The sequence below is a fragment of the Cyprinus carpio genome, chromosome A18 (assembly GCF_018340385.1).
Source record: "Cyprinus carpio isolate SPL01 chromosome A18, ASM1834038v1, whole genome shotgun sequence".
In the NCBI taxonomy this organism is placed as follows: domain Eukaryota; kingdom Metazoa; phylum Chordata; class Actinopteri; order Cypriniformes; family Cyprinidae; genus Cyprinus; species Cyprinus carpio.
The window spans coordinates 14,164,153-14,191,917 of record NC_056589.1 but is presented as its reverse complement, the minus strand read 5'-3'; the positions used below and the strand labels follow the sequence as shown (position 1 = coordinate 14,191,917).

At 38.7% G+C, this 27,765-nt stretch overlaps 1 protein-coding gene and 1 pseudogene across 1 annotated transcript in view; both read right to left on the bottom strand.

Annotated features, from left to right (window-relative positions):
- LOC109083017 (voltage-gated potassium channel subunit beta-1) overlaps positions 1-492 on the bottom strand; it is a 115,652-nt gene extending 115,160 nt beyond the window's left edge. Inside the window, exon 1 of the mRNA XM_042775064.1 lies at positions 16-492. Coding sequence (XP_042630998.1) covers positions 16-287 — 272 coding nt within the window. The 5' untranslated portion in view covers positions 288-492. The remainder of the gene's footprint in view (positions 1-15) is intronic.
- Positions 493-5,869: 5,377 nt separating this feature from the next.
- LOC109110639 lies at positions 5,870-24,379 on the bottom strand (annotated as a pseudogene).
- Between the last annotated feature and the right edge of the window lie 3,386 nt (positions 24,380-27,765).

The following is a 27,765-nucleotide window of genomic DNA, read 5'->3' as shown; positions in this document are numbered from 1 at the left end:
GCTGACAAAACTCACCGGTAAGGCATGCCAGTCTCATAAGCAACACTATCTTCTCTGGCCCGACCACACAGCTTCAAGTACCAGTTGGTCTCCATCTCCCTGATAAGAAACGCTTTCCTCGCCCGCAGCAGCGCCCCCTGCCGGTGCTGAACATGGCTATCACGAGTGCTCTCTTGAGAGTTGCGGTGCCCACGGTGCCCTGCCAGAGAAGCAGCTGACTGTCTGCGGTGCCTGGAGTGCTCCTCAGGTCCCCCTCGACCCACCGAACTACTGCGAGCTGCAATCATGGCCGACAGGGCCCCCTCCCCACTATGAAGCCTGGGGGAGTCTGGGTGCAATCACAGTATGCTAAGACCGTTCAATCAATAGCTGAGTAGCTTCCTGACTGAGACTTACTGACGGTCAGCTTTTCATCTCTCTATGCATTTCTCAGTCTTCTTTTCCTTCTCTTTCTATGTGCGTTTGATCTTCTTCTCCAGCTTCTCTTATAACCTCCCTGCGTGCTGAGGATGAAACCAGATCTGGCTGAGCTCTCGGGTCTGGCTGTGGGGCTGGGCAGGGCCGGGCTGGGTTGGGTTGGGCATGGCAGAAGACAAAGTCACCAGGCTAAGCTTGGGTTTTAAAATGGCTTGCAATATAGTTAACGTTATTAAAAATCAGATGAACCCAAAAGAGGAGTTTAGAGGCTTTTAGCCCATGCTACTGTCCTAAAAGTTGACTAAATGAACATTTAGCTTAGATTTTTTTTTTAATGGCAAATTGACCACATAAATTTTAAATAGGGGTGGATTTATTTGACAATAACAATTAAAATAAAGAAATTAATCATTCAAATAAATAAATGATACATGACTATGGCCAACTTTTTTAAAATGAAATTTTTCACAAATATAACAAATAATATAGAAATAATGCCCGCGTGCCATGGCAAGAAAAAAAAAAAAATCTTACAAATGTTACATTTTATTTAATTTATGTTTAACAATTTGTGTTTAAAAACTCCAAATAATAATGGGTCTGCATTAAATTGATCAAAAGTAATTTATAATATTACAAAAGACTCTATTTCAAATAATATTGGGTCTGCATTTAATTGATCAATAGTCATTTATAATATTACAAAAGACTCTATTTAAAATAAATGCTTTCTATTCGTCAAAGAATCCTGAAAAAAAAAAAAAAAAAAACAGTTTGCACAAAAATATTTTCAGCAATGATTATAATAAGATTTTTTTTCTTCTGCACCAAATCACTTAAGACTGAAATAACGGCTGCTGGAACTTCAGCTTTAGCCATCACAGGAATAAATTACATTATATATATATATATATATATATATATATATATATATATATTGTAAAAATATTTAATATTACTGTTTTTTTACAGTACTTTTGATCAAATAAACCAGCCTTGATGAGCACAAGAGGCTTCTTCCAAAAACGTCTTACCAACCCCAAACTTATGAATGGTAGTTTATATCATGCACCCCTATAAAATGCTCTAAAGTAAGAATAATCCTCCCTAAGCAACAGTTAGTGGCAAAGTATGGTGTGCGACATAGAGGGGGAGGGGGGGGGGGTTTCAGGGCTTCAGTATGTCTCACAGACAGGAAAGAAAATTGCAATCATCAAGCCATTTCATAGGCTCTACTTTCACAGGTTAGCGCCCAGCGGGTCCCAACAAGATCTCATAATCTCCTCTTAGGTTGACTGCGGGTGCTCTGATGAAGCTCACTGAAGCTTACACTCACCAAACAAACAGAAAGTTAGAGCTCTGATAAAAATGGTTACCTTTTAAAACACTGATTTTCTGTATTTAACCATATGGAATAGTCTTCAGGGTCTGTGCACAATTTCTGATGCCATAAGACCAGCAGTTTTACTCCTAGGAGTGCTCTGTGGCTTGGTACTTTGATGATATCATTCTCAACTGCACCACTTATAAGCCTCATAAGACATTTTAAGACTGCTGTAACTTGCAACCTATTCACTTTCACACAGACAAACACCTGAACATCTGCTTCTTAATTAACGGGGGGAAAATAAGAGAAAATGGATCCTTAGCATGTTTTAAAACGCTCAGTTTGAAGCAATTAAAATATATATAAATATATATATATATATATATATATATATATATATATATATATATATATTAGAACGGCCATTTGGGTCGTTTATAAAACTAGGTAATATAATATTTAAGTAATCTGCCTAATCAATTCATGCTTACCTCAAGGGTCCAATTGAGATGAATATGAAAATCATTCAGTAAATTGCTTGCTTCCCCAGAAATTTGTCTTCCCCTGCCACCAAAACCAGCATAAAAACGAATCCTCCCTCTGATTATCAGCAAAAAAATTCAAAAATCTGTTAAAATTTCCTCTCAAGTACTTCAGAGGAGTATGGTACCTTATTTCATGCTTGACGAGTTTGAAAGCAACCAGAAAGTCTCTCACCTGAAGGTTACAAAAAAAAGGACATCCCAAGACAGGCTCTCTTAATCAATTTCAGCAATGTGCCAGCATACATGCCAATGGGTGCAAAACACGAGTGATCGTTGTTCTCTGTGTCCATCAAATCTATTGTCAGAGGTGTGCCAACGCTGATACCAGAAAAACACAGGAAAAATAACAAAGCGCAAAAACAATTTGCCGACTTTCTTTAGTTGAGATGTGAGCAAGTGCCTAGCACAAACCTGTATGTTGAGAAAAACAGCAAATATGATATATATATATATACGTACATTATTCTCAGTAAGCTTGAGTATCACCTTGCTAATGTTGATGAGTCACAATCACTTAGGAATTAATGGGTAATCAAATATGAATTTTAGAGTAACTCAATGCCACTCTTTCAGACATTCTCAGCCCACAGGCTCTGACTTCCTGGGTCACATTTCCAAAGATGAGTGCTATTCTCAAGGCTTAATAATTGATACAGGTAATTGATAATTGATACTGGTCTGGCTGATGATTGGGGTAAAGAGTATATGTGTGTGGGTTTTTGGTTTGGGCAAAGTGGTTTGTGAGATGGAAAGTGAGAGCTAGCAGAAGGATAAGCTGAAGAAACCAGAACCATGCCGAGTGGACCTTAGATGTGCCATGGAGAGGCAACCGGAGCACGGCTAGGTCAGTCTTCGGCCCGATGACTGGTGAGAAAAGGTGAGAACGCCGTCATTCATGTCTAAAGCATATTGGACTCGTCTCACACTATGGGCAAGTGTGAAACAATATGCTGAAAATGTACAGCAAAGACACTCACGCACAAGTATACTCATATACGGGGGCAGAGGTGAAAGTATTCATGACCATTTGAGTTACTCGTTCAAGACAAGGTAACTAAACTCCTCTTCCACCAGTAACCATTACGTCTCCATACATCCATCAACAGAGGTTACGACCTCTGCACCCAGTGTTACTGAGCTGACTCTGCTAAAGTTGCTGTGCCATTGCTCAGTAAAGCCTGTTACTATGACAGCAAACATAACATAGATCACAAATAAACTCACACATGCAAACAAAAACCAAACAGTCACATTGTAGACCAGCTCTGAAAATGGATATGGCCCAAGAGACTAATCTAAAGAAATCTACTAGAGTTCCATTCACTTCCACAGTCACTTTACACATTCTAGAAGATCTATCTGTTACTTCTCATGAGGCGCTAAAAGTTTCCCCTGAAACAGAGAGAAGAGATGTGTGACTTAAAATGATTCCATTTCCCAGAGTTAACTTAAGTCCTCAATGAAACTGAGAGTTTAGAAACTGGGTTTCTTTTAATTCCTTAGTTGGAATTTTAATATGATGTCTTATGTCTTTAAAATATTGAATTGAACATTAAATGTTATAAATTAAATGAAGAGGAATTTACTTAATTTCAGTTAAAAGATATTCAGCAATTAGACGACAAGGAAATTTTATTTGTACAAGACAAAGTTTGCTGGAAACATATATAATTACTACAGTAAGTCTGCTAAAGTATTCTTACTTATTCCTTGATATGAAAAATATATGTATTATAAAAAAAATTAAAAGTTTGGGGTCAATACGAAAAAAACAAAAAACATACTAAACATACTAAACACGTACGTTGTATTCACTCAGCAAGGATGAATTAAATTGATCAAAACTGTAAGTAAAGACAATTAATTTGTTCACAAAATTAATTAATCATGTTACAAAAATGATTAACTACAAAAAAAAATCCCCCATCAAAGAAACCTGAAAAAAGCTTAAAAGTTTTGTGGAAACTGTGATACAATTGTTCCCTTTAAGTCAGTCACTCTCGACGTCACGTCAGTGACCAATGAATTAGGATCACACTTAGAGAGACCAATCTACTTTGAGTGTAAACTAAATAAGCCAATGCACATTGGCATGTGATTATTGCATCCAGCCGCTGATCACAGCATCAGCATAAAAAGGCAGCAGGTGCAATGCATACCTGCTTTTCGCTTTGGAGCCAAGCAACAGCATCGTTCTGCTCCTACCAAACTGCTTAGTGTGTGACGAGTTCAGCGCGCTCTAGGGAGCTACTTGTGTTGGCGGAAGGCGCTTCAGCGGTGGTTGTTCCAGTGTCGAGTGGGTTGCACACTTCAGGCTGCACTACCCCATGTTGTGCTGCAAACGGCAATTTCCCCTGTGTGTCTTAGCACCTACAAGAGCATTTCCCTGAAAGAGCCTATTTCTCTAAAAGTGCTTACATGGGTGCATCTTTGTAAAGACGATGGATCGTCTTTTTAAAGACGCCGTTTCACCCATGAGTTTCTGGATGCGGTCATTACCTGGCACCGGGTGATGGTCACAATCGCTGCCTCACGTGTCTGGGCATTAAACACACTGAGATGGTGTTTGCGGTTAAGTCATGTTCCCTTTGCGGAAGATGACCATCTCAGAGCTGCAAGCCATGTTCCGTTTCCTCCAGGGAGGCGGAGCTCGATCACCTCTGCCGCGATCTAGTGTTCGTCCTGGCAGCTGCCAGGCGAAGGTTATTTCCAGCAGTAGCACGGGTGGTTCAGTGGCATCTGCTTCACAACAGTGAAGGCGGCTGATGCTCCTGTCTTGCGTGCAGAGATCGCAGTCCTACGGGCTAAGGATGCGATAGAGTCGGTCCCTTCAGCCGATATGAGGATGGGGTTTTACATCCCTTACTTCATTGTACCCAAGAAAGGCAGTGTGATGTGGACCGAGAAACGCATCTTCAGGTTCATCCATCCCCGAGATTGGTTTGCAGCAATCGACCTGAAGGATAGATACTTTCATGTGTCGATCCCTCTGCGCCACAGACCATTTCTGCGGTTTGCATTCGAAGGACATGCATTCCAGTACAAGGTCCTGCCCTTCGGGTTGTCCCTGTCTTCCCGTGTCTTCACAAAATTCTTGGAGGGGGCTCTTGTTCTCCTCAGAGAGCAGGGTCTTTGCATACTCAACTATCTTGACGACTGGCTCATACAAGCACAGTCTCGAGATTAGTTGTGCGAGCACAGGGACCTGGTGCTCCTGCACCTCAGCAAGTTGGGTCTTCGGGTCAACAGTGAAAAGAGCAAACTCTTCCCGATGCAGAGGAACTTTTTTCTTGGTATGGAGTTGGAGTCAGCTGAACAGACAGCACGCCTCACAGAGGAACTGAGGTGCTGAGTTGCTTGAATTTGTTCAAGGGCAGGACAGTGGTCCCACTGAAACTATTTCAGAGGCTCCTGGGGCCTTTGACAGCTGCAGCAGCACTTACACCGCTAGGGCTATTGCATATGAGACCGCTTCAGCACTGGCTTCATGGCTGAGTCCCGAGGTGGGCGTGGCAGTGCGGCACTCACCGGTTCCAAGTAAAACTGGCCTGTCATGAAACGTTCAGCCCGTGATCAGATCTTACATTCCTCCGGGCAGAAGTTCCTCAAGAACAGGTCTCCAGGCATGCTGAGGTTTACACGGATGCCTCCAGCAGCTGGGAGAACACATACAATGGGCACGCAGTGTTGGGGGTTTGGACGGGCCCCCATCTGAACTGGCATATCAATTGCCTAGAGTTGTTAGCAGTGCGCCTTGCCTTGAACCATCTCAAAGGGCGCTTACGAGGCAAGCACGTGCTGGTCCGAAATGGACAACACAGTGACCGTTGCATACATCAACCGACAAGGTGGTCTGCACTCCCGTCGCATGTCGCAACTTGCCACGCCACCTCCTCCTTTGGAGTCGGAAGGTTCTGAGGTCACTTTGTGCTATTCACATTCCTGGCCTGCTTAACTGTAAGGCCGACGAGCTGTCTCAAGCTATGCTCATGGATAGCAGCAATCGCAGTGACATAGACTTTAAGGGTCTCACTAAAAAAAAAATATCTCACTGCCAGTTGTTCTCGGCACGGACACACTGGCACACAGCTGGCCACAGGGCCTGTGCAAGTATCTGTTTCCCCCTGTGAGCCTTCTCGCACAGACACTGTGCAAAGTCAGGGAGGACGAGTAGCAGGTCCTGCTTGTGGCGCCGTATTGGCCCACTCGGACCTGGTTCCCCGAACTAATGCTCCTCATGATAGCCCCTCCCTGGCGGATTCCACTGAGGAAGGATCTACTGACTCAGAGGGGGGCACCCTGTGGCACCTGCATCCAGAACTCTGGAAACTTCATGTCTGGTCCCTGGAGGGGACGCTGAGGTTCTTGGTGACCTACTGCAAGAGGTAGTTGACACCATCACTTCGGGGAGAGCACCGTCTACAAGACACGTTCATGCCTTGAAGTGGAACCTGTTCATCGACTGGTGTGCTTCTCATCGAAAGTGGTGCTTTTCTTTTTGCAGCAAGGGTTGGAGCGAAGGCTGTCTCCATCCACCCTTAAAGTCTATGTCACTGTGATTCATATGTGAGACCTAAGTGGATCCACGATGTGTAAAGTCCACGGTATAGCCTAAGAGCCCGTTTTTCCCCGGCTGACTTCTGCCATTTCCAAGAGGGTTACAATCACCTCCAATCTTCCATATGCACCTAAACGGATATTCATGTGTGTATTTGCTTCGAAACCTCCTTCGGGAAGGATGGGGCTTCCGCAACATCCTTGTTCCAAGTGGAATGGGTATGTTTTCCCAGTGTTATCCAATCTTACTGAGTGGGTAGTGCTACAACAACACTGAATGGACTTCTTGTTGCAAAACCCCGGCCTGCACCAAAAAAGGGGCACAGGTGGCTCGCACAGGACACTGGAAGTGGCAGCATCCATGGCACTTTGGTAAGGGATTCCAATTTGTCGGTCACCGACATGACGTCGAAAGTGACCTACTGAAAGGGAATGTCTCGGTTACGCTCATTCCTTATAGGGGGAATGGAGATGTCACATCCCATCGCAGAAAAAATTATTGAGCATTAAATCGGCATATTAGAATCATTTCTGAAGATTCATGTGACGCTGAACACTGGCTGCTAAAAATACTGTATTATTTTTATGTCAGAAATATTAAATTATAACTGAATAGCTATTTTAAATTTGTAGTAATACTTCACTGTATTATGTTTTTTTCTGTATTAAATAATAATAAATATTATAAAGTAAATATTAAATATAAATGTAGCATTGGTGAGCATAAGAGAGATAGTGAATGTATGGATGTATTTTACAAATAAAAATAAATATAGAAACCAAAGTTTGAATCTATTGATAATGTAAATGTGCCAGTTTAACTATTCCATCTGATTAATTATTATAATTAAAACTACAATTCTGCATCCTGAACGTTGCACAATCTTGCACTGAACAGATGGCTATATGGTTTAATATCCTGCTATTTCCTCATATTAAAATATGTTTTTCATCCTGAGAGTGAAATGATACATCACTTCAACATTGTAAAGAAAGAGACTGGAAATGAAGCAATGATGAGGGACAAGAGACTGCGAAATACAACAGGAGAGTAGGGATAAAAGATAAATTAGTGAGCAATAATTTGAGCCGTGATAATAATAAAAAAGTGGGGCTAAACAGAAAAAAATCTCCTGGACTCTATTGAACTCACTGGTCTGTCCCTGGACTCTGGCTCTGGGATCAACACTTAGTTTATGCTGTTTGGCATTAAAATGACTGGTCATGTTCTCTTCTTTAACACACAGACATGCACACTGTGCTGTTTGAGTAGGGGTCAAATAGGTTACTTAGTCTGATATAATTCATCAAACCAAATCATTTTGAGTCAAAATTGTCTTGGTCCCAAGGGCTCTCATTCAGCCAAGTGATTTTATTTCAATTGTGAAGGCTGTAGATTAAAATGAAAGGGGGGAGAAATAATGGAATGATGTCTGCTTCTTATCTAAAAGAGCCAAGGGAGCAGCTTTATCTCTACTGGATATGCAGAGCAGGAAAAGAAAAAAAAAAAACACAGCAGTTTCCATAATTAGTGCACACGAGGAGGCATCAGAGATGGTACTAGAAGAGAGAAAGAAAAGAAGCAAGGAATATGATTCTCTCTCTGTGTATACAAATGCTTAAAGCCAGGTCCTTCCATTCTAGAATGGTAAACAGATTCTTCTCAGCCACTGTATAGCAAAGCTTTCCTGACAATCTGGTGTCTAATTACTTCAGTGTGCCATTCTAACCAGACAGAACAGCTGTCACAGGCTCCAGTTCTTTCCACACACATTTTTAGATTCATTCTGCACCATTTCTCACCTCCATGCACGATCCTAAATTAACACTCACCAAGGATTTGGTTAGTAAAAATAAAACAGAGTTACTCAGCAATTGGCCAGTAACTTTATTAATAAACGTAATAACTGCAAACATTATAGGCCAATGGATTGATCTGTAAGAAAGACATTTGCTGGAACAAATGTTAAAACACAAGTAGGCCTATGTTTTAAAACAATCATGAAGTAAAAGACTACAAAGACCTGTGTACATGACATATTATACACATACATTTACCAGGGCCGTTTCTAGCCTTTTTCAGTAATAAGGCAGAGGCCATCATCAAATAAACACTTATCTTGGGGAGTCTGGAGGCATGGTTGATTTCTAAAATGTTTCAGTACAGTTATGTCACTGATGTGCTTCAGTGTTACTGTTTTCGGGGTAAATATTCCTCTCCATCCAGTGCTCCTTGTTCTGTGTTCAGTTCTTTTTGTATTGCATTATTACTAGTTTAACGTTTAACAAATCCTTCCAAACAACGTAGTGCATAGAGAGCCTGTATCTGAATTGCAAACCAATTCAAGCTTTGCTCATCTGTTATATTTAAAACAACTGACTCACTGGAGTGAATCATTCACAATTCACAATTTTTTTTAACAGCGGGCAGAAATTAATTCAATAGTCAAATGGCCAAAATTTTATCAATTTTAAAAGGTTTTAAAGATACATTTTTATTTGGACTACCTCAGCGGGCAGTGATCATGTCAAAATGAGATCAAATCAAGGCTTTACTGAAGCCGGTTTTAACAAAGAGATCTTGTTAAACATTTAGGCTTAACACTTGTCAAGTGTTTTAAAAGCTAAACAGCACAATATTATTTAAAGATGCAAACTAGCCCTACTCAACTTTTTGTCAAATTTCACCGTATTGAATGTAAAATATAAGCTATTTTACATTATTCATGTAAATTCAGAATTGAATTTAGGTTTTTGGCCATAGTAGGCACAAGATGATGTGTATTTTAAAACAAAACAAAACAAAAAAAAATTATTTGCAAATTTACAATAAATTCAAGAAACAATACAATAAATTACATTTTACTGTTTTTGGTTATGTCCTTGGTTTTTAAGTCAAAATGTGATTCAAAAACTGATAGAATAAGGTGATAAAGTAATATTGCTGTTACTGTGTTCTACAGCCTCAGTAATTCAATATGTTTAACTGCTTAACATAAAAGTCTTTGTTCTGCCAGTTTCTCTCAAAGAGAGAGGAAGGAGTGAAATGACTGCCATGCAGGTCATTTATTTATTGCAGCAGATGTTAGATCTGAACATGATTTTCTCACCTGTAGGGCACTTTTGATCTGTCATATCTCGTTCTGCCTCCATTTGATCTGAAAAACATTTAATATACAACACTTGAGCAGAGATGGTGTAAGTTTTAATGGAGGTCTCTCAGAACCTCTCAGCATAGAGCAGCACAAGTTTCTGTCTCAGACAGTTTCTGTCAGCATAGAGCAGCACAAGCTAACTTCCCAGCTAACAATCTGTTGTTGATGATGATTATCCGCTTAGTAAATAATGTGTCTGTAAGTGGTGTGCTTTTTTAAACTCTGATTCATTCCCATCTTGTCAGTTAATAGGACTTGAGCTTGATGGATGTTTACTGAATTTATTTTTAACAGTCATCACAAAGTAAAGCAATGGTGCCCTTGAGATTAGCTAGGGTTTTTTTTTTTTTTTTTTTGAACATCAGTTACAAAATAACATTCATATCTAAGGTATTCTAATTGACTGATTACCATATATAAACTATATTTGATTAGCCAAACTAAGTGTTAAAAAAGGCCTTTAACTCAGGTTAAAAAAATAGAGTTTAATGTATTGTGCAAAATGAGCTTTTTGAGACTTGTGATGTGTACAAAGTGAAAAAAAAAGGTTTAAGTACATTTTAAGAATGCCGAACACACATCTGAACCTTTGTGCTTTGACCTTCTTGAACACAATCCTAAACACTCTTACAACTCTTAACCTTTAGATATATATTTTTGATGCAGAGTTCATATATCATAAACATACACATCCCCCTGCACAGTATTCAGTATCTGACAGGTTGGAGAAAAAAACAGACCCCCCCCCCACACACACACACACACACACACACACACATACACACACACACACACACACACACACACACACAAACACATTCACTGTGAACTGAAGGGCAACCCTTGATATGAATCCCGCCCTCCAAATTAGTAGCAAGTGCATGCATCCTAACACCTCCTATTGGATTGCATCTATTATTAATCTCACCCCTTTAACGAGTTGTTCACAAAAACCTGATGAATTATTAAAATCATGCCTTGACAGGTCAGTCGTCAGGTTTGCGTTTATCAGTGCTCAATGTTTAGTCCAGAGTTGGGCACTTGGCCTCTCTGCCAAGACCATATTCAAATATTTTGTTTACACCAAAACCAGTTACCAGCCACACACACACACAGATAGACTACAAAGGTCTTCCTGAGACATTTTTCACTGAGGGTGTGTTGTTACATGTCAAATTATAGAAAAATATCATCACTCCACAAGGCATTTAGAGTGGAAAATGGCATTAAGTGAACCATGCACACTCATTCTCTCTGACACACTATTGTAAATATTGTAAATGTGATAAATAAAAATGGTAACACTTTATAATAACTTTCATTTATAAATCATTAACAGACATTATATAATGCTTGACAGATCATTAGTTAATATACATTCACATAGCTAGAAATATGAGATTATGTTCTTGTTAATGTTTCCTAATGAACTTACTAAACATTACCCAATGATTAACATACCATTATTTAATGTAAATTGAAATGCTAACAAATCTTAGTAAAGTTTCAGTTCATGATCTTCATTTGTTGGTCTTTGTTGTGTAGACCTCTATTCACACATCTTTACTAATCATTTATTAATCATTTGTTCATGTTTTTGCAGTAGCCAATCTAAAACTATTCATCATTTGTAAATGTTTATAAAAGATTACTGATCATGGAATTTCTTTATGGGCATTGGACTTTTAGCTTATGTAACCAGGTTTTTGTAAATGGTGGCTGGTAAAGTTTAGCTAAATGCTTGCTGAAGACAATAGATTGTAATTTTGGTGCACAAAAAAAAAAAAAAAAAAAAAAAAAAGATTGTATTGCTTCAACACTTACATTAGTATACTACTCTTCAGTATGTTACTAAACAGGGTATTCATTGAATCATAAATAAACAGGAGAAAACAAATCTTTTTTTTTTTTTTTTTTTTAAGAAAGTACTTGTTCATTTATCAAAACAATATAATATAAACAGATTGAACCATGTTCCCTTATAGTAATCAAACTGACCTCTAAAGAATACTTTTTTTTTTATCAAAACAATATAATACCTGTTCCTACCTCAATAGCAGCAGAAGTGGTGTGCATTAACACATAAACAGATTGAACCATGTTCCCTTATAGTAATCAAATGTAGATTTTCAATAAGTGCTTGATCATATTGAATTTAAAGTTTAATGGCATTTGTAAGGATTTTAACTTACATGACATAATGAATTGTTTGAACATTATCTAAAGTTTAATAAGTGTATTAGCAAACATTAACAAGCACATTGTCTCACGTTTCTAACTCTTTGAATATATATTAACTAATGATCCATTAAGCATTATGTAATGTCTGTTAATGGTTTATTAATGTAAGTTATCATAAAAATTATATTACCAACCCTAGAAATCATGGTCCGGGGGCACCTAAATCGAACCAAAAGGACACTTTTGCATTGGCGATTAAAGGGCAGGGGCTTGAAAATCACTTTCAATGTTGTCTCAGACATTTAAACCCCACTTTACGGTTTAAATGTTATATTTTGTCTCTGATTTTTGGGCAGGGGTTTGAGGATCACTTTCAATGTTGTCTCAGATGTCTATTTTATATGCTTTTTTTGAAACACCAAGTATTAAATAAATAAAGAAAACATGAACATGTTCTTTACAGCAGGAAATGTTAAGAGTCTGTGAGGGGTTTAATCACCCATTCTTAAAAAGTCACACTTCACATAGTGTCTGGAAAATAAAACAACTGAAGCAAAATAAAAACAGCATTTTGAAACAGGACATTCTTGTAACGTTTATGAATAAGATAAATCAAAGAGATAAAGCAACACGTTTTTATTAATACTCTTTACAAGCAATCCAATGAAAGCCTCAGTAGAGTCCTGTTCAGAAGTGAGTGTACTTTTAAACAGTTCACATTTGATAAATCTATGATGCCTCCTAAAACACACGCAGTCTAATCTATATTTTCAAATTCATTTTCAAATTCACAAATCAATTAACAGCATAGTTTACAGAATTTTCACAAAAATATACTTCATTGTATGACAGCAAAACTACAGTATTACAATAACTCTTTTATGTAACAAATAGGAGAGTTTAATTTATTGTGTCCTCTCCAGTGGAAAGAGATCTCAGTTTATGAACTTCCAATGCTTCCACCTGCTGTCAGACCTCAGCATTACATTTACCACTTTATTTTTCATCCCTTTATGACTAGAATTTGCCTCTGAAAAAATGTTTTATTTTGTAGTCAGTTTTCATGTAATTTGAACAACTAAGCTACAAACATAAAAATATCCCTGAGCGCAAATGTTGCTCTTTTAAGGGGTCATATCATGAGGAATCTTTTTCATTTTTCTTTTTCCGTCCTCTTTATTTTATTCTTTCTTTCTCTCTCTCTCTCTCTCTCTCTCTCTCTCTCTCTCTCTTTTATAGTGTATCTGTTGTTTAAAGTACTAAAAAAAATAGGAATCAGTTTTTCCTTGACAATTTGAAATATAATTTGTGTATGTAGTAGAATGAAAACATATTGTAACTCTACTGTACAAAATTCATGAAAAAAAAATAATTGATTAATTTATTAGAGTAAATATAATTATTAACTGGGTTTAACATGGCTTCATTCATTTATTACATTATATCATAAGTTGGATATTTACATTTTTTGGTTGCACCTCCTCTACAGTTGGTGCAATTGGTCTGCTTTCTATAGTTTAATTTATTGAAACTTAGCTCCAAAAATTAGTCTCTCTAGTGTTCTAATATTAGATGAATACATCGGGATGTGACAGTTAAAAAATATTTCAGAATTGCCAGCAAACCCACAGTTTGATATTAAAATTGCTGCAAAGCACTGTATCTCATTTCACATGCAAGTTTTAAAAGTAAAGCAGCAGGAACTTCTGGGATGGTGGAATTTGGTCATAAAAACTATGATTATGAAAAAAAAATTGTATTATAAGAATAATACATAAAAAAAAAAACTATGCAAAAAAAAAAAAAAAAGATACAACCCCCTTAAAAGCCCTTCATACAGTGCCCAGGAGGTGACATGTTTGGTTCACTTAGTTTTGTTGTGGCCACGACATAATAACTCATTGGAACATGATAATATGTCGTGGCCACAAGTTAATTTTTTCGAGGTAGCGACATCCTTAGTCCATGGCCTCGAGATGCTATGTTGAGGGAACGACATCCATTTCTCATGGCCACGACTTCTTATGTTGAGGGAATTACATTTTTCTCTTGTGGCCATGAGTTTAATGCGTAAACAAACCTGCGTGACCATAGCAACCCGGGATTATCAGAGATGGATTCATTAATATTTTATTTTCAATTAAGAAATTATTATATTAATTATTATAGAAATGATTACATCATTAAATTATTATATTAACCATAGGCCTTTGCTACCGGGCTGTATTATGTGCGATAGTCGGCATTCAAATGAAGCTTATCATGTATAAATGTTACATAAAGTGCATAATATAAAATAGGCCTACAAGAAACCATTTTTATCCATCCTACAGTGTTGTAAGTCCATTAACTGATTGTCTTTTTTCCCATAATATCTGTATATTATTACTATTATTATTATTATCCTGTTATTATTGGTTATATTTGTATATTCGTTTATATTAATTTTTTCCCTTCATTTCGATTTCTTTACTTGACGTTCTGAATACTTTTGTAAATAATAGCCTACTGTAAATGCTTGACTGGCCAATAAAGCTTTGATCATTCTGACTGGAATTTTTGCTGGAATGCAGTTTAAACACCAAAGGTGTGTTAAGGTGCATCAATAAGATAATCGCAACTGCAATAGTTGGTAAAGCCCCAAAAGCAGCAATGGTGATCAGTGTGATCCCAAGAGATTCAGCAAAGTCCAGGAATTCAAAGGTCTTCTGCACATATGCATCATGATTGGGACTGGACCAGTAGTCTTCATCGCACTGGATACAGGCTTGTGCATCTGTTGGAAATGTATGTGTTGTTAAAATTGACAAAATTGTCAGTTAAAAGTAACCAATTAAAACATTTTTTTTTTTTCATGACCTGTTGTGTTTGAGATCTCGCCATCTGCATAGAGGATACAGTCAAAGCAGCAGACTGGTTCTCCCTGCCGGATACCCATGCTGGTGCTGGGCAGGCATCATTCACTGCACACAGATTGTGCGAATCGGGGGCCAAGCATATCCACAAACTCATAGAAAATAACCAAAACAATCCAAGGTTTTTATTTAGCACAGTGGCTTGACTAACAAATAACCAGACGCCACCCGATCTAAATATTCCCTCACAGTTAAATAGTAATGACTTTATGAATTTCTTCACTGATAAAATAGATAACATCCGAAATACAATAGCAATAGATTCTACAGCATCTAATACTTCAGTTTTATCCATCACACCCAAAGATAAACTGCAGTGCTTTACAGCTATAGGAAAGGAAGAGCTAAATAAACTTATCACTCCATCTAAACCAACAACATGTTTATTAGATCCTGTAACCACTAAATTACTGAAAAAGTTGTTACCTGTAGCAGAAGAACCGCTTCTCAATATTATTAACTCGTCGTTATCTCTAGGTCACGTCCCAAAACCATTCAAGCTGTCAGTTATTAAGCCTCTTAAGAAACCACAACTAGATCCTAGTGAACTGGCAAATTACAGACCCATTTCAAATCTTCCATTTATGTCTAAAATTTTAGAAAAAGTTGTGTCTGCTCAATTGTGCTCCTTCCTGCAAAAAAAAATTATCTCTATGAAGAATTTCAGTCGGGTTTCAGGCCCCATCATAGCACAGAAACTGCACTTGTTAAAATTTCAAATCACTTTCTTCTTGCGTCAGACCAAGGCTGCATCTCATTGCTAGTTTTACTTGAACTTAGTGCTGCTTTCGACACCATAGATCACAACATACTCATAGATCGATTACAAAACTATACAGGTATTCAAGGGCAGGTTTTAACCCTAGTTAAATAGTTAAAGAGTTTATTAGGAACAATCAAAGCTGACTTTCAAACTGAATTTTTTGCATCATTACTCGTCACACAATCCTTCAGAAATCCTTTTAACAATCTTATTTTCTACAAAAAAAAAAACATTTATTGTTATTATTGTTATTATTATTATTATTATTATTATTATTATTATTATTAATGTTGAAAAGAGCAGAGAATATTTTTTTACGTTTTTTTAGGGGGGATAAATTGAAAGAACAGCAATGATTGTTACATTTGTTACAGTTACATTTATTGTTACATTTATATTATTTACATCAAGCTTTTGAAAGGTATAGTAGTGTATATTGTTATTGAAACTTCATAATATTTCACTTGATTATACATTTAGTCAGGAATTATAGTTTGGAAAAAGTCTTTGGAAAAAGTCTAACTAGTAAAATGTTTACACGTTATGTGAAAACTAGTACAAGTATATAAATAAAAAGAGACTTACTCATGTTTATGATCTCTGCTGAATAAAGTGCTTCATTCTTTCCAAATCTCAAATCCTCAACCACATCACATCTTTTTGGGGTGAATTTTGTCTTATTCCTCTCATCGCGAATTAAACAGTAAAATAAAAAAAACTTGAAGAACAATCTCGCTGCGTTGTCTTCTGTTGTGTGGGCGTGTTCTAAAGCCGCGCGCTTCAGTGAAACATTTGAATCTCAAAAGCGCGCTCGGCGCGGGGGCGTGGTCGCATTAGAAGATAATGAAGGGAGACGTGAAAAACGGACATCGCGTTGTTTTCATATGGATTACTTTATCACAGAATATTTGTTTTCAGCAGCACTTGTTTAGTTTAAAAGTAGACATGTCAGGCTTTCTATAGATATCTCTCTCATGTCTCTTCGTTGAGTATTCACTGAGGTTACGGTTCATTTTAATGACGCATTTGTAACTGAAGATCAGCGCAGACAAAGGCTGCAGACAGCACTCCTTGTTTGTTATCTTTATTTTGTAAGTGCACAAAGTTTTGTTGTTATTATGTCTGTATACAAAAAAGTAGACCCTTTACAGATTCGATTGATGTATTGCTCTTATCTGTAAGATCAAAACTGAAAGTGTAATTTAAGTTCTTTTCGGGGTTATCAGGAGAAAATACCCCAAAACGCGTATACGAGTTAATCGACTTCAGAGGGTTAAGATGGTTTAGATCCTACCTGTCCGATCGCTACCACTTTGTTTATTTAATTGGGGAGTCATCTCATTTATCACCAGTAAAATATGGAGTGCCACAAGGATCTGTCCTAGGTCCTCTGCTATTTTCAATATACATGTTGCCCCTTGGTAATATTATTAGAAAACACGGGATTAGTTTCCACTGTTATGCTGATGGTACACAACTATACATCTCAACAAGACCAGATGAAACTTCTAAATTATCTAAGCTAACAGAGTGTGTTAAAAATGTAAAAGATTGGATGACCAATCATTTTCTCCTATTAAATTCAGATAAGACAGATATATTACTTATTGTACTAAAAACATTACACAGAATCTCATAGATTACAATTTGCAACTAGACTGATGTACTGTTACTTCCTTTAAGTCAGAAATCTGGGTGTTAAGACAGCAACTTGTCTTTTGAAAATCATATTTCACATGTTACAAAAACAACATTCTTCCATCTTAGAAACATTGCCAAGCTACGAAACATGTTACCTGTTTCTGATGCAGAAAAGATAGTTTGTGCATTCATGACCTCTAGACTGGACTATTTTAATGCACTGTTGTCCTGCATCTTCAATAAACAAGCTACAGGTAGTCCAAAATGCAGCCGCTAGAGTCCTTACCAGGTCAAGAAAATATGATCATATTACCCCAATACTACAGTATTTGCACTGGCTACCTATTAAGTTCCATATCAGTTACAAAATATTATTAGTAACCTGTAAGGCCTGGTTTAGCTTCTGCGTACCTAGCTAGTCTTCTACCACGCTACAATCCATCACGCTCCCTTTTTGGTAGTACCTAGGATAGCAAAGTCCACTAAAGTAGGTAGAGCTTTTTCGCATTTGGCTCCCAAACTCTGGAATAGCCTTCCTGATAATGTTCGGGGTTCAGACACACTTTCTCTGATTAAATCTAGATTAAAAACACATCTCTTTGGCCAAGCATTCAAATAATGCATCTCATAATTTTGACTGCAGTTATAACTGATCAAATGCAGGTTATTATTCTTTAGCTTGGGTTAAACTAATTAATTTTACTTGGCTGGAACAGCAGCTACGCTAATTATGTTTCTATTTGTTTCTCTGTTTTGCCGATTTGCACAAGCTTCAGTCTGGATCCAGAACATATATATGTGTGTGTGTGTATGTATGTGAGTTTTTTTTTAGTTTTTTTGTTTTTTTTGTTTTTATTCTATAAAATTTAACATGCAATAATTTCAGACAAACTTTAACCGGTAGATTATATCAGAACATTGTTCTGATCTTAGTTTATTAAATATAAATATTCTCAAATATTTATAAAAAATAAAGTGTAATCGATAAATAGATATGAAATACAGTATATTATACATTTAATGTTATAATCGACAGATCAATATTTTTCAAATATATATTAAATTCTGATAAACAACAGTTACTTCTGGTCCTCGAATCTGTCTGGCTAGGTCTTTCTAGCCATAAGATATTCTACCAGCATCGCCACGGGAACCATTTCACCATTTCTATCACTCAGCTTGCATAATTTCTCACATGGCGTACAACCAAACCCAATATAATTTTACAAATACTGCTGTTGTTGTGTCAAGGAATGCAGTTTGAAACATTTTTAAAGGAGAGAATGTAGTTGTTTGAGCTATAAATATGCAGTTTATTAATAAAGATATCACCTTTTACAGCACATAGTTTTGGCTGAAGGCAATGTTTCACAACTTTATATTTGTATACAACTTTGATAATGTTGTATCAGAGTGCTGCTTCTGTACTTTTTAATGAATTGTTTAGCAATTGTTTTTATAAAAAAATATATAATGGCTATTGTTGTTCATTAAATATTAATGTGCAATAGAAATAACAGCATTTAGTATTGAGAAACGGTCTATGTGTTACTGATGTTGATTTTGGTTACATTGTTAACAACCACGACCACGTGACATTAAATATGTATTAAATAATAAATGTTTAAATATAGCTTTTATTTAATATTTTAATCAATGGAAGGCATTATTTCTATTACATGTTCTAATTCATGATCATGTTAAATTACACACATCACATAACATTCCTCACCTCCAGAATATCGTTGTTTCATATGATGGAGCCAGTATTGATGATCAACTTCTCTTCAGGAGGTGCTGTGCTGTTGTAGTAACTGATGTGGTTACAATCCCCCTTCTGAATCACTCTGCCAATTTAAGATTTCATAAAAGCTGTCTACTTCACCATTATTGAAGTATATATCTCCTCACCTGTGTGAGGAACAGTGAATCTGAGATTTTTCAAGTAGTACCTCAGCTAAAAGGAGAGCACAAGAGTAGTCATAAATGAGACATTGAAGATTAAACAAAACACATCACTGTCCATGTGTGTTGTACTGGCCAAGGCTTGAATTTGGTAATGTCACACACTTCTCATTCTCAAATGGGCCACTCCCGTCTTTACAGTGCTCTAGGTTATGCAGGGCATGTGCCACGGCATATACAGCCTTACAAACATATGTAATCCTTAACTGTGACATGTCCGTGAAAGTAGTATTTAACTTCTCTAGCATCTCTTCTCCAGTGCATCTCCTCATGCCTCTCAATACCTGCCTATAGTTCATAGTACAGTTGAAGACAATTCCTTATATGATCATTATATGGACTAACGCTCAGCAGATGCTCTCTCAGGCCAGGTATATCTGCACGTTTGACCGCAAACCCTATTTACCTGAATGAGTTTTATTGTAGATTTGAGACCCCCAACACCCATTCTGACCATCTCTCTTCACAACCGTTAACACCTCCTGCAATCCCCCTCTCCACACCTCCTGCTCTTCAAATCTGTGAAGATGATGTGCGCTAGGTCTTCAGGAAGAACAAAAGAAGAAAAGCACCAGGCCCAGATGGTGTTACACCTGCCTGTCTGAAAACCTGTGCTGACCAACTGGCCCCCATCTTTTCACAGATCTTCAACAGATCTCTGGAGTTGTGTGAAGTGCCTTCCTGCTTCAAACGCTCCACCATCAACCCCGTTCCAAAGAAACCCAAGATTACAGGACTTAACGACTACAGACCTGTGGCTCTAACATCTGTCGTCATTAAGTCATTTGAAAAACTGGTTCTGGCTTATCTGAAGGACATCACTGGACCCTAACTGGACCCCCTGCAGTTTGCTTAACGAGCAAACAGGTCCGTGGATGATGCAATCAACATGGGATTGCACTTCATCCTGCAACATCTGGACAAAACAGGGACTTGAGGATCCTGTTTATGGACTTTAGGCAACAGCTAGTGAGACTGGGGAAGTTCATGTCAAACAGCTGCTCCACCAACACTGGTGCCCCTCAGGGATGTGTTCTCTCCCCACTGCTCTTCTCACTGTACACCAACGACTGCACATCTAATGCCCCTCTGTCAAGCTCCTGAAGTTTGCAGACGACACTACTGGTCATCTGCCTCATACAGGACGGTGACGAGTCTGCTTACAGACAAGAGTTTGAGCAGCTGGCTGTCTGGTGCAGTCTTAACAACCTGGAGCTGAACACGCTCAAAACAGTGGAGATGATCGTGGACTTCAGATGAAACCCTACTGGACTCCCCCCACTCACCATCATGAGCAGCACTGTGGCTGCAGTGGAGTCATTCAGATTCCTGGGAACCACCATCTCTCAGGACCTGAAGTGGGACAATCACATTGACTCCATTGTGAAAAAGGCCCAACCAAAGGTTGTACTTGCTTCGCCAGCTGAGGAAGTTTAACCTGCCACAGGAGCTGCTGAAACAGTTCTACTCAGCCGAAATTGAGTCTGTCCTGTGTACTTCATTAACTGTCTGGTTTGGTTCAGCTACAAAATAAGACATCAGAAGACTACAGAGAACGGTTCGGACTGTTGAAAGGATTATTGCTACTCCCCTGCCCACCCTTCAAGAACTGTATACATCCAGTGTGAAGAAAAGGGCTCAGAAAATCACTCTGGATCCCTCACATCCAAGTTACCCCATCTTTGAACTTTTGCCATCTGGCCGGCGTTTCAGAGCCGCAAATACCAGGACAGTCAGGCGCAAGAACAGTTTGTTCCCCCAGGGAATCTACCGCATGAACAGTTAATAGTTCCCCACTTATGCAATAAAAATGTGCAATATCCTTATATTTATTTGTTACCCCTCCATCATAGTACATCCCTGCATCTTACTCAATCCTATCCCATTATCATTTATAGCACAATTGTTTATACACTTATTTTTTTTTTTTTTTTTGACAGTGTGTTGTTGTCTCTGTGTACTGGAAGCTTATGTCAATAAAAAAAATTCCTTGTATGCGCAAGCATACTTGGCAATAAAGCTCTTTCTGATTCTGATTGTACCTGCCAGGACAGGCAGAATGCCCCAGGCCTCACTGGCGATCCAGGTGTGGTTGGTGACGTTGTTATGTAGCAGTTCCCCCACAAGGGGGCTCTGATCCACGTCAGAGGAGAACACCACGATGATCTTAGCCGTGGAATCCAGCATTGCCTGCATGATGCGCTTGATGGCCTCTGGGTTCCTGATCTTGGGGAGGGTTTCAGAGAAGGATATGCAAACTCCCGCCTCCTCCTCCACCTCCTTGAACCTCTTGACCACCCAGGTCCAGCCAAAATGTAGCACTAGTTTTGCCATAGCGACAGATTGGTGCTCGTCATTAGGGATGGTGCGGAGGAAGGTGGGGTACTGAAAGCTGCTTTCAAGAACTGAACATTAGGACACGTAGCTCATCTAGAGGAGTGGAAAGACAAATTCGGCTCAGTTTAAACACTCAGAGATGTATTTGTTGATGGATTTCTGATGTTATTAAATAGTAATTAAAAGATGTAAAAAAATAAGCCTAAGAAAACATGTCAATGAAAAATAAAAAGTCTTTAAAAAATCTGGTTTAAAACATGTGCCAAGTTATTAGAAATGTCCTCAAGAAAAGTTTCAAATGAACGGCTCCAAAAAAGTAATGTGGTATAACCATCAAGTAAAAAGCAATACTTTTTTGAATGTTTTGAATCTTAATCATTGTTTTTAATATACACTACCATTCAAGTGTTTTTAAGATTATTTAATGTTTTTGAAAGAAGTCTCTTATACTCACCAAGGCTGCTTTAATGTTATCATAAAATACAGTGAAAACAGTCATTGGCCTACTCCAAGATATTAATACAGCAACTGTTTTCTATTTTAATATATTTTAATATTTTAACATGATCCTTCAGAAATCATTATAGAAAGGAAACATTTCTTATTACTAGCAGTGTTATAAACAAAATAATAGAAAGGTCAAAGAGCATTTATTTGAAATTTTCAACAGTCTTCACTGTCACTTTTGATCAATTTATTGCATCCATGCTTAATAAAAGTATTAATTTCTCTCTAAAAAAATCTCAAAATCTTACTGACACTTTTGATAGATAGATAGATAGATAGATAGATAGATAGATAGATAGATAGATAGATAGATAGATAGATAGATAGATAGATAGATAGATAGACTGTAAACTATACTATTTAGTTTTTAGAAATTTACCTTTTTTTTTACCAATTTACCAAAATATAATTTCCTTTTTTTCATTTTTTTTGCATGCTTCTACTTCTACTAATGTGTGTGTATATATATATATATATATATATATATATATATATATATATATATATATATATATATATATAATTTATAATTAATTTTAATAGAATTTAAACAATAATTATAGTAATAATATTTTAACAAATAATAACAAAAGATTGTCAAACTACTAAATTTGTTTTCCTTTTCAAGAATTTCCTATATTTATTGAGGATTTTTTTTTCTTTGCTATGATATCAGGGCAACTTTATCCTTGATTTAAAAAAAAAAAAAAGTTATAGATAAGTAATAGATAAGTAATAAATCTGAATCAATAAATGAGTATCATGCCATTGTCCCAAATACAGTGGTAGTTGTGGGAAATAGTATAGGCCGAGTATCCTGGCTGTGGCTATGAAACGATCAGAGCCTCCAGTCCCCACTAGAGCAGAGAGAGGGGGTCCATTCCCACAATGGCAATTGGGCACAGCCTCATCCTGGCCTGTCAGGAAGGTGAGCGTTCCCTCTACGGCTTTGGAAATGATGAAGCAGGAGTCATAGATGACGTAACCCAGCTCAGTATCAGGTAAGATGTCATTTCTGTTGTTGATTTCATTCAGGGCAAACAGCATGGTCTGAGCCCAGGGGAAAGTAAGGAAGTTAAAGCTGAGGGACAATTCTCATGTTAAAATTAATTGTTAAAATTGTTTCCCAGACATAATTCACTAATAGTGCTAGACTGAATTACATTCTGTGTTTATTTCTATTTGTTCACTCGGGTTACATGACTGAAATGTTTAAGTCTTCCATGTTCTTAAAATTTAATACATTTGCTTTTATAAATCTTGTTAAATTGTATGTATGATCATGTTGATACTGCTCTTATTTCTCCTTGAATCTACAGAGGATACCATAACATGTAATACCAGCTGTCACCACTTGATGTCAGGCAGGTTGATAAGTACAATAAATTGTACAACAGGTTATTTTCCATTGATAAGTTTATGGAACATAAAAGAAGTCTCTCAGGAGGGCCAACTGTGATTATTCCTTGGACAACAGTTTGATTAATTTTGCATGACCAATGATTTTGTAGTCATTGCAATTGCAAAGGAAAGGCGCAATAAATGTAGTAAATTAAGCATTTGTAAATAAGCCTCTTTTCACTTTTAGAGATACACATTTTACATACACACAGGTTACACATTTCTCTAATAACCACAAGCAAGTATGCACATTTTGTTTGAGTACACTATTGTGACAGTAGGCTTAGGCTACACATCATAAGATATCGACAGAATAACTTTATTGCCCATCCAAAAAAAAAAAAAAAAAAAAAATACGTAGCTGCTGGCGAGGTTTCACTTGTAAAATAAATATCAAATATCTTACTCCAGAGGACTCTGGAGTGACTGTGGTGTTGCTGTCAGTGTCAACTAAGCGTTGAAACTTCTCCACTTCCTTATAAGCCCTCAGGTTGAATTTGGCCTTGAGTTTGCAGATCCTCTCAGTAGCGGTGGATTTGTAAAGGTAAGAAACTATACATAAAGCCATTAAAACACGTCTTTTAGAGCTCAATCCAGTTAAATCCATTTTAGAGTAGGAACATGTAATAGACATGCTGCTTCAATGTGCATGTGTTTGTAGAGGTACGCCATCAGCTCTCCTGGGACCTCTGAAGATTGCAAAAGACAACTGTTCAAATCTGTTTTCAATGTGAATGCACATCAGGGTTAGAAAATAAGCAGGGCTCAAAGTAACATGTTACAAAGTAACAAAATGTCTTTCATTTTTTATTTATCTATTTTTTTAATTATATTGAATTCTGTGCTTATTTAGTAATGTACCACTGCTTATAAAGTGTAGATGCAGTAGATATCTGATATCATCTCGGTTACATATGTAACCCTCGTTCCCTGAAGGAGGGAACGGGGACGTCACATCGGATGACCGACAAATTGGGATCTCGCTTAGAGAGACCAATCCACTTTGATTGTAAACTAAACCAGCCTATGCACATTGGCATGCGATAATTGCATCCAGCTGCCACTGATCATAGCATGAGTATAAGTAGGCAGCAGGTGTAGTGCATATTCAGGTTTTCACTGAGGAGCTGAGCCGTCTAGGAGCATATGGAAGATTAGAGGTGATTGTAACCCTCTTTGAAAATAGCAGGAAGTCTGCTGGGGAAACACAGGGCTCTGAGGCTATACTGTGGACTTTACACATATGGGATCCACTTAGGTCTTTACATATGGAACCCAGCCCCCTAGTGGTTCTCAAGGTTTCTTCGAGTGAGGGCCTGGTGCCGGACACTCCGCCATGTCTTGCTGCTGAAGGGACAGAGGAGCTCAACAGGGTCTACGATATGGATTATCTGGAGCGGTTTTAGCAAGCCGACCCAAACCAGGGGCCTCCCATTGCTTCTACCTATTTGAGGTGAGAACACAGGAACACAGGGTAACACTGGCTCCACTCCTCCTCCGGGGGCAGCACTTGCAGGCTCACCACATGATCCTTGAAGGGACTAATGGGAACCTTGGGCACATAGCCAGGGTGGGGCCTTAGGGAGTCAGCCGGCCCAAACTCTAGGCACAAATCGTCCACCGAAAATGCGTGAAGGTCCCCTACCCTCTTGATGGAGGCCAATGCAAGCAGGAGCAGAGTTTTCCTTGATAGAAACTTAAGCTCGACTGTCTGCAAAGGCTCAAATGGGCCCTGTTGTAGTGCTCTGAGCACTAGAGACAGGTCCCAAGAGGGAATAGAGGGGGACCGTGGAGGATTTAGCCTTCTCGTCCCCCTAAGGAACCTGTTGATTAGGTCATGCTTCCCCACTGACTTACCTTCCATGGGGTCGTGGTTGGCAGCAATCGCAGCCACATATACTTTAAGGGTGGGGGGAGACAGCCTTCACTCCAACCCCTGCTGCAGAAAGGACAGCACGACTCTGATCAGACATTTCCGGGGGTCTTCTCAGTGAGAAGAGCACCATTTGACGAACAGGTTCCACTTTAAGGCATAAGTGTGTCTCGTAGACAGTGCTCTCGCCGAAGTAATGGTGTCACTTACCTCTTGGGGTAAGTCACCTACAATCTCCGTGTCCCATCCAGGGACCAGACATGAAGTTTCCAGAGGTCTGGATGCTGGTGCCACAGGGAGCCCCGTCTCTGAATCAGTAGATCCTTCCTCAGAGGAATCTGCCAAGGAGGGGCTGTCACAAGGAGCAGCAGTTCCGGGAACCAAGACCAAGTTGGCCAGTAAGACACCATGAGCAATGCCTCACGTCCAGCTGTGTGCCACTGCATCCATGCCAAGTGTTCCCTCAGCAAGGGGGTAGAACAACTGGCAGTGAGAGGTTTCTTGAGAGGCAAACAGTTCTACCTGAGCGTCTCCAAAATGACTCCAAATCAGCTGGACTGTCTGGGGATGGAGTCTCCATTTTCCTGGGAGTGCAGCTCCTGACAGCTCGTCGGCTTCCTGGTTGTGCAGCCCAGGAATGTGAATGGCACGAAGCGACCTCAGATACTTCTGACTACAGAGGAGGAGGTGGCGGGCGAGTTGCGATATGCAACAGGAGCATAGACCATCTTGTCGGTTGATGTACACAATGGTCGCAGTGTTGTCTGTACGGACCAGCATGCGCTTGCCTCGTAAGTTCCTGCTGAGATGGCTCAAGGCCAGGCGTACTGCCAGCAACTCTAGGCAATTGATGTGCCAGTGCAGTTGGGGGCCCGTCCACACCCCCAACACTGCAAGCCCAATGAACGTGGCCCCCCAGCCAGTGGTGGAGGCATCTGTGTTAACCACTGCATGCCTGGAGACCTGTTCCGGGGGCTGTGCTCGACTGAATCCAACTCCATACTGAGAAAAGAGATCCTCTGCACCAAGGAGAGTTTGCTCTTTTCCCAGCTGACCCGAAGGCCCAACTAGCTGAGGTGCGAAAGCACCAAGTCCCTGTGTGCACACAACTGATCCTGAGACTGAGCTAGCATGTGCCAGTCATCGAGGTAGTTGAGAATGCGAATGCCCTGTTTTCTCAGTGGAACAAGGGCTGCCTCCACAGCTTACGTGAAGACATGGTGTGACAGTGACAGCCCGGAGGGCAGGACCTCGTACTGATATGCTCGTCCTTTGAACGCAAACCCAGACACCATACAATCTGGACCCGTGGGACTTCGACATACCTGTGGTGGGGCAGCAAGGTGGAATGCACGGACCTGAAGAGGGGTCTGAGTGCGCATTGCAACACTTACCTGGTTCCATGGTTCCATGGTTTCGCCCCTTGGAATTTTCCTTACTATGCTCTATGAAGTCATCATTTATGTGGTTTGGAATGCAGTGGACTTATATATTTCAAATATGAACCTCACTAATAGAAGGCTGCTTTCAATTTCAAATGCTGACTCACGCTTTGTTTGTGAAGACTGCTCACGCTTGCGGCTGTGCGCGACTCAGTGTAAGTGGTTTAATGCACTTGCGTGTCAAAATGTTTTTTTTTATGATGAAAAATTAATGTAAACACAGCCAGTTATTATGGTTGCCCCCCATCCCTTAAAATACAGAATCGTCCCGTATTTAAGGTAAAATGATTTGTCCCGTATTTTACAAAGGCCAACACATATTTATAATATTAATAGCAATTATAATTAAATGAATTTAATAAGAAGTAGCCTATTAGAGAAGCTCATTTACTTTAAAAGCCCTTTCACATGAGCGCAGCATGCGCTAAACAAACCTGCGTGGTTTAAAACATCTTGGAGCTCACATCTGCCCTCTGAACACAAGACTCTCCAGATGTAGGGCTGAATGGGAAAGTTTCAGTGTGTCAGATGTTCAGTGTGTCTGTCCTGTAACTAATGAAGTTGTTCACGGTGGACTGTCTGACTTAAATGGACAGTTCACCCAAAAATGTCACACCTACAAGTTTTTCTAAACCTGTAATAATTTCTTTCTTCTGTTTAACATAAAAGAAGATACTTTAAATAATGTGGGTAACCAAACAGTTTCTGGTACCAAATGATTCAGATGTTTTTTTTTTTT